At 42.1% G+C, this 8,548-nt stretch overlaps 1 protein-coding gene across 4 annotated transcripts in view; it reads right to left on the bottom strand.

Annotated features, from left to right (window-relative positions):
* Positions 1 to 4,736: 4,736 nt before the first annotated feature.
* MAP4K3 (mitogen-activated protein kinase kinase kinase kinase 3) overlaps positions 4,737 to 8,548 on the bottom strand; it is an 86,680-nt gene continuing 82,868 nt past the window's right edge. For all 4 annotated transcript variants that reach the window (XM_066625269.1, XM_066625278.1, XM_066625286.1 and 1 more), the window contains one exon: positions 4,737 to 6,818. In XM_066625269.1, the coding sequence (XP_066481366.1) occupies positions 6,731 to 6,818 (88 nt within the window). In that variant the 3' untranslated portion in view covers positions 4,737 to 6,730. The remainder of the gene's footprint in view (positions 6,819 to 8,548) is intronic.

Genomic DNA, 8,548 nt, shown 5'->3' with positions numbered 1-8,548 from the left:
TGAGCTATTGCAAGACCTTCATTCATTCATATAAGTTCCATCTCTAATACATTCATTTATTCAAATTTTAAATGTGAATTAATCTTTTTCCCTGGCCCCTGACACAGTGTCAGAGAGATGTGACCCTCCTGCCAAAAAATTTGGGCACCCCTGGGCTAGGTAAGGCAGTCACATGCAGTCCCCAAGGCAGTAAGGTCCAGCATTACCTGGCGTAATGTGAAGTAGCACCAGTGACACTAATACTATTGTTTGACCATCATTTTAAGCAGTCAAACTGTAAGACCAGCAAAAGGGGGCCACTCTAATCTGAAGGACTTTGTTTTCTTGGTCTCTGGTCAGCCAGGGAGGTAAATTCAAATAGGTTAAGAATAAGGTATGTTGGCATCCTTCAGTCTTGGAAGACCATGGTGTCACGCTCTGAATGGTGGCTCTGGAACAGAGTGTCCTCTCCAGTGCGCGAAGCCTGGGTAAAGTAGGTATGGAGGATAGGCTGTTACCCATGCAGCAAATCCCCCCCTCTCCACGTCGCTGAAATGGTCCAATGGAAAGGCAGAAGCCAATACGGTTGGTTCCAGCGGCGTCACAGGAGTTGCCAGAACGTGACTGTGTTCAGCCATGAACTGCCTCAGGGACTCCGGCTCCTGATTTTGCCTCAAGGTTGACTCCTGAAGCCTTTTCCACAACTGGATGTAGCCACAAGGCAGTGGAGGTTTGGGATCAGAGTTTTCCTTCTCTCAGATGAGCTGCCTTCCCAGGCTGACGAGTCCCATCTACCCGGTGGCTGAATAAGAATAAAAATAAGGTAACTGCATCAATAAGGCCCAAATCCTAACCCATTTTCCAACACTGACACAGCTGTGTCAACGGGACATGTGTTGCATCTTTCATTCGTGTGGCAGTCATGGAGGCCTCCTCAAGGTAAGGGAATGTTTGTTCCTTTTCCTCAGAGCTGCATTGCCCTTACTTCGGTGCTGGAAAGTTGGTTAGGATTGCGCCCTAAATATATTCACTGGGATTACTTTGAAGGGAGCCTTTACTAGTTTTGCTAAAAACACTGTACCATCTCTGACCATATGAAGAATGTTAGCATCTCAAAAATAATTATGGCAAAATTAGCCAGTTAGGATAATAATTAAGGGTGTCATCCACAATAGTACTTCCATTCTGAACAGCACACTTCATAAAGGCAAACTTTGTCCAAGAATGGAAGGAGTGTTCTACTCATGCAAAAGGGCCTTGTGCAAGTAGAAAGGACTTTCTGCACCTGTGGAATCATTCCATTCACAATTTGCACTTATGCCACCCAAGACAATAATGGATTTTCTTCTTCAACTCTAACTAGCAGTTAAGCATAACTTCAATAAAAGTGTCTGAAGTATGCTTATCCTTTAATGTTTTATGTTTATCCTTTGTTTTATCACTGGTCACGGGTTGGCAACCTTCAGTCTCAGAAGACTATGGTATCGCGCTCTGGATGGTGGTTCTGGCACAGCGTCTAGTGTGGCTGAAAAGGCCAATTAAGGAGTGAAAGTCCCTTCCACACTGGGAGCAAGTGTAGTGTGTCCCTGGTCTGTCTCCCTGGCTATGGGCCTTCCTTCTTTGCCTCTTTGCCTCAGACTGTTGGCCAAGTGTCTCTTCAAACTGGGAAAGGCCATGCTGCACAGCCTGCCTCCAAGCAGGCCGCTCAGAGGCCAGGGTTTCCCACCTGTTGAGGTCCACTCCTAAGGCCTTCAGATCCCTCTTGCAGTTGTCCTTGTATCGCAGCTGTGGTCTACCTGTAGGGCGCTTTCCTTGCACGAGTTCTCCATAGAGGAGATCCTTTGGGATCCGGCCATCATCCATTCTCACAACATGACCAAGCCAACGCAGGCGTCTCTGTTTCAGCAGTGCATACATGCTAGGATTTCCAGCTCGTTCCAGGACTGTGTTGTTTGGAACTTTGTCCTGCCAGGTGATGCCGAGGATGCGTCGGAGGCAGCGCATGTGGAATGCATTCAGGTTCCTCTCCTGTTGTGAGCGAAGAGTCCATGACTCGCTGCAGTACAGAAGCATACTCAGGACGCAAGCTCTGTAGACCTGAATCTTGGTATGTTCCGTCAGCTTCTTGTTGGACCAGACTCTCTTTGTGAGTCTGGAAAACGTGGTAGCTGCTTTACCGATACGTTTGTTTAGCTCGGTATCGAGAGAAAGAGTGTCAGAGATCATTGATCCAAGGTACACAAAGTCATGGACAACCTCCAGTTCATGCGCAGAGATTGTAATGCAGGGAGGTGAGTCCACATCCTGAACCATGACCTGTGTTTTCTTAAGGCTGATCGTCAGTCCAAAATCTTGGTAGGCCTTGCTAAAATGATCCATGAGCTGCTAGAGATCTTTGGCAGAGTGGGTAGTGACAGCTGCATCGTCGGCAAAGAGGAAGTCACGCAGACATTTCAGCTGGACTTTGGACTTTGCTCTCAGTCTGGAGAGGTTGAAGAGCTTTCCGTCTGATCTGGTCCGGAGATAGATGCCTTCTGTTGCAGTTCCAAAGGCATGCTTCAGCAGGACAGCGAAGAAGATCCCAAACAAGGTTGGCGCAAGAACACAGCCCTGCTTCACTCCGCTTCGGATGTCAAAGGGGTCTGATGTGGAGCCTTCGAAGACAACAGTGCCTTTCATGTCCTTGTGGAAAGATCTGATGATGCTGAAGAGCCTGGGTGGACATCCAATCTTGGGGAGAATCTTGAAGAGGCCGTACCTGCTGACCAGGTCAAAAGCCTTCGTGAGATCTATGAAGGCTATAAAGAGTGGCTGTCATTCCCTGCATTTCTCCTGCAGTTGTCTAAGGGAGAATACCATATCAGTGGTGGACCTGCTGGCTCGGAATCCGCACTGCGATTCTGGATAGACGCTCTCTGCAAGTACCTGGAGCCTCTTTAGTGCAACTCGGGCAAACAGCTTTCCTACTATGCTAAGGAGAGAGATGCCGCAGTAGTTGTTGCAGTCACCCCTGTCGCCTTTGTTCTTGTACAGCGTGATGATGTTTGCATCCCTCATGTCTTGAGGTACTCCACCTTCTCTCCAGCAAAGACAGAGGATTTCATGCAGCTCAGTGACGATGATCTCTTTGCAGCACTTTAGGACTTCAGCAGGGATGCTGTCTTTTCCTGGTGCCTTCCCAAAGGCAAGGGAGTCCAGGGCCATATGAAGTTCCTCTAGGGTTGGTTCACTGTCAAGCTCCTCCAACACAGGCAGGTCCCCGAAAGAGCTTGCAATCTAATAAAAGATGCAAAAGAAACACCAGCAAGCAACCACTAGCTAAGACGCTAGATAGGATACTAAGATGAGATTTATAGTGACCATAGCTTTCACCCAGCTAAACAGAAGAGAACTGCTTCAAAGAGGTACCTTTTGACTAGTTATTCCCTGGGGTGGGTCTGGATCTTATGTGTGTTCTTTTTGGAATAGTGCATCATCTGCCTTAACTGACTTCCATGTTTTTGAGTCTGTCCAGTCATGAAACGATGAGGATGCTTATGTGAAGGTAGCCAGGAAATGTCATATCACTGGTCTCCTTGGCTTCCACTTCTTGTTGCTCTGGCTGTGTGCATGTGCGAGTTCAGTCTTTCCTCTCCTCTTGGACCCCTGCCGTGGACCCCTTTTGGAACAAGGAGCTGCTGACAGAATTCTGACTGCTGGAGGGATTTGCTGAGGGTTCTCATCCCTTACTGTGGTGTGGATAGGGCTTCAGCTGCACTGTCTTCAGAGCAAGCTTCTATCCTTGAGAGAATCTTTGTGAGATTGGAGATACATAAGAGTGCACCTGTGTGGCAAGTAGTTAGAATGGGGTTGTTGACATGCGTTGATATCCAGAGAAAATGTGGCATGGTCATGTTCAAGGTGTGCTTAGTTGTCATGTTTTGAGATCGAGAAAGGTCTTTTTGCTCAGATTGAGGTCATGAACAACTGTGGAGCAGGTGCCAAAGCCACACCAGGGAGGCATGCACTTGCTTGAAACACTGAATAGGCCTGTGTCCAACTGATAGCTCCTGGTTTAAAGATGCCATGTCTTTTGTTGGCTTCATGGCATCCTCACTGCCCCATCATCCCTCTGTGATTTGGGAAGAAAAGACTATAGCAAGAGCTACTGTTCTGGTTTTCTTGTGAGGGCTTAGGAATTGCAGTAGGAGAGTCTCTTATTTTTAATTGAATGAAGGCTGAAGGGCCTGGAATACTGACACTCTCCACTTCCACATCCTTGTGAAAGTTGAAACCCCTACCTAGATTTCAAGTGAAGGAGCTGATTTCGGCCCCTTTCAAAAAGAAGCTTTGCAGCTCAAGGCTCCTGGCTGGCTGCTTTAAGAAGGGAGCTTGAAGTGTCGTATAACGTTCTTGTCCTTAAGCCTTTGCATGTTATCCTCGCAACAACCGTGTGAGGTAGGTTCAACTGAGAGACAGTGGTTGACCTGAAGGCATGAGCCTGATAGCTGAGTGGGGATTTGAGTTGCTACTCTACACAGTTTCGCATAAGCAGAAGGCAGGGCAAGGCATGCTTTGAATTGGAGCCAAGTAGAATCTTCAGGCTGCCAGTTGCCTGTCACAATGCTACACTGACCAGAGTAGGTAGACCAGTGCGTCCCAAACTTCTTAGGACCAGGACCCACTTCTTAAAACAACATAAGAACATACAACCTTTGTTTTATATGGTGTAATATAATTACAGGAACTGAATTCACTTCTTTTAATGTTTGCTCTATGTTTATTGCAATCAATACCAATTTCAATTCAGAAAAATCATTCCCGGCAGATGTTTAATTTCATCAGAATATTAGTGCAGGTGGTAATCCACCTCTACAAACATGTTAAAAAAATTTATTTTACATTATATACACATTAGGAAATATTCAAAAGCATTACCAACATCAATACATACTATAAATCACTTTTAATGTTGTTTGCTCTTAGTGTACATCACAGTATAAAGAACATATACAAAAAAGGGAGAATATGTGCATTTTTATTCTAAAAGTTGGCATTTACATACTGCACTGGAAAAAAAACAAATCAAAAACAGTTTTGCTCAAAACTAAATTCCTGTGATGTGTAATAACCATCAAACTGTTTATGAGGTAGTAACTAAATCATTTTGGCCAAGTGTTAAGACATTAAGAGGAAAAATGTGAAAATGGTCGTAAGGCCAAACATTAAACAAAACAAAAAACATCCAGGCCTAATTAAGACAATTACTCCATCTAACAATAACCTTTTATGCAAGGAACAGCTGTTCCACATTTGTAATCCTTTATAAGCAGTGGTTTTCAAGCTTCCTGACCTCAAATAAACCAGTGCCTGCTGAGAAACCTCTGCCAAAAATTCCTGCATGTTGACAATGATTCTGTAGGGTGGATACTCACCATACATGGGGTGCCAGACAGGCATGAACTAGGAGCACCTTTGAGTACATCCTTCACTCAGTTATGACTGGATCTGGCAGGGGAAGATCAGGAGTGGGGGGCAAGTAGTCATACTATTTTGCTACTGTTACATTTCTCATTGGGAAATCTCAAGAGTTCCCTGGAACATAGTTTGAAAGCCATTGGTCTATAAGATGTCACTGCATAAGGAAAACAGCAGCACATCAACTGCTCCAAAGTCTGACATGAAAATCTGCATGGGATCCCATGGTGTACAGCTATGCTATGTGAACTAGCAAAGCAGCTCTGAAGATTCAAATACACACAATGGCAATTCAGCATAGGTATTCAATGTGTCTTCCCAAGCCACTTAACTTGCATCTTAACAAGGGGGCAAATTCATCTTAATGAAACTGCCAATGAAGATCTGCAAATTGCTAGCTGTGCGCAGTGACTGTTTGCACATCTCTTGATCTAGCCCAAAATATTCCTACCACTTCCACATTGTGGAATCCTGTAATAGTTAGCATGATATGAGTGGCACAACTTAACAAAAACTATCTTACTATTGTTCATACTTATAATTATGCCAAGGTACCACTATTTGGAATTTATTCCCATTCCAAAATATGTATTTTTTCCAAGCACAGAAAATAATTAGAGAATTTTCCTTAAATACAAAAATACAGGTGTTCAATTGGCTGGTTTCACAAAGAAAACTACCCCAAATAAACTAAAATTACAAGGCAAAATCATATCCACAAAGTCACAGCTTACTTTTGTGACTAAATACCTCACATATTAATACTTTGTGCAACCAAAACACCACTGTACTTGCATAAAATTAAAAACAAGATTGTAATAGGATTACAGCCTTGATTACAATGTCTAAAAGATAATATTTATTTGTATTAGTAAATTACATAATAAAATACAATAGTGTTATTCTTCACTGTGTATCACTAGCATCCAATTTTTTGAAGACCTTAAAATAGTACCCCAAATCCTTTTTTATATCCTCAGCAACCTTTTTACATCTGTACAGATAAGATACTGGACCACTATCTACATAAAATCAAATGAAGCCTTTAGCAATACAATTCACTGAAAAATACTGCATATGTACAAAGATTACATAATGGAGAATCAAGCACTTCTGTGGTTTACATGTGCTAATCATGTCCGTATCATTCATTTCAACACTCTTGCTCTTTCATACACCAAAATAAATTACAAAGTAGCTGAAGTTTGGGTTCTGCTGCTTTTGTGCAATTTCAGTCATCCACAAGTATTGAAGCTGTAGTATTTTCCTGATTAATCGCCATGCATGTCGCCTCTCAGTAACTGTTTTCATGACCTGCCAAGATGTACAAGTTGCTATTGGCTGTAGGGTTATCTGTTGGCCTACTTTCCAGTACCACAACTCTGTAAAAATAAACATTAAAAATTATGTATTTACTCACACTATTTATTCATATATTTGTTTACTTACTAATTTTCTCATAAGACTTATTCAAATAATGACAAATGCATCAAGGCACTATTATGGATTGTATATTGAGTTTAGACAGAGTGCAGCTCTGTCACTGGAAGCTCTTTCCATTCACAGCAGGAGAACTGAACTTTTACAAGTACAACTTGAAAAATAACAAGGCTCCTTATACTCATGGAATGAGCTTCCAACAACACAGCTCTATCCAAATTCAGAACATAACCCTATAAGGGTAACTTATCCCAGAAAGAATGCCTTTCTCTCCTGCTTATGGGCTTCTCAAGACAGTTGTTAGGCCACTGTAGGAAATAGTATGCTGGACTAGATGGGCCTTTGGCGTGATTCAAACATGGTTTTTCTTTTGTTCTTCTCATACATTATTGGTTCCAGATAATGGCAGAAGATGACAGGAAAGGTAATATTCGACACATGCTGCCTAAGAAATCTTGAACCAACTCAGTAACTAAATTGGGTTTCTGCCAGCCCTAAACACAACCAAATTCATACTGCATTATTTGGTTGAACCCAAGACCCTCAACAGCAGCTTACAACAAGAGTTTTCCGTACTCTTATGGCAAAACAGTTAGGTTTTGGAGAATTTCACTAACTGACTACTATGCAATTATTGTCTTATCACTAAAGATGTTCTTAAACATTTTTATTATTATTTTGCAGATTTTGCTTTTTCTCCAAGGAAAAAGTGCAGAAAGCAGTATTATGTGTTTGTATTCCAAGGGTGCATTTTTATAAATTATAATAGCTTCAAAAGTGTACTATGTAGGTGATATAGATGGTATAAGCAGAGACAGCCACCAGAGTCAATTAGGTGTTAAAAATGTTTTTGGGGGGGACACTTTTTGTTTGATTTTACAAAAATGTGAAGTGTCAAAAGTGGTGGTATGTGTTATTTTTATTTTGTTATCACAGAAAAATAACACCTTTACTTATCACATCTATACAAACCTATGCACAAATAGCATACCCTGCCTTCCATCACCTCCTCGACTATTGTTGGCCTATCCTGGACATGTAAAAGAAAGGCAAATTAATTCAGTGAGGATACGTTTTACTGAATGCTCTTAATTTGTATGCTCTGTGTATCTAACAAGAACACAGGTTATTGCAGTGTTCCTATTTATCCCTAGATACATAAATAGTTCCTATTTATCCCTAGGCTTTCTGTTCAAATTCTCTCAAAATTCTAGATTTACTCCATGTTTTCAATATATATATTGCAGTTTCATATGGCTAACATCTAGGTCAGTCTACGAAACCTCTGAATATAAAAGGCCACAGAATTCCCCTTGCACAAACCCTTGAGGAACAAATGATCATAGGTGTATTTTCACCTGCTGCTATAGAAGAAGGAAAAAACTTCCCAAGAAATGAGTGGCCAGATCAACAAGTCAGAGTCTATATAAAGGGCACTGTTGGCTGTTCAAATCATTTGGGGAAATAGGTTTGGAAGCCTGCAAGTTGTTCATTTCTGGGATGTTTCCCTCACTTGCTCCTCACGTTCCCAATGAGACGATGAAAAGGGCAACAGATAACAGCAATATTTCCCCTCCTACAATTTCAGAAATGAACTGTGATGCCTATGCATGAAATTCTCATACTGCTTTTCAACTTTCATTTACAAGGCGGTGTACGCAAAGCAGCACCC

Source organism: Tiliqua scincoides, chromosome 1 (assembly GCF_035046505.1).
Source record: "Tiliqua scincoides isolate rTilSci1 chromosome 1, rTilSci1.hap2, whole genome shotgun sequence".
Classification (NCBI taxonomy): Eukaryota; Metazoa; Chordata; class Lepidosauria; order Squamata; family Scincidae; genus Tiliqua; species Tiliqua scincoides.
Note: the sequence above shows the minus strand (reverse complement) of the source record. Positions and strands in the feature narration are given on the sequence as shown.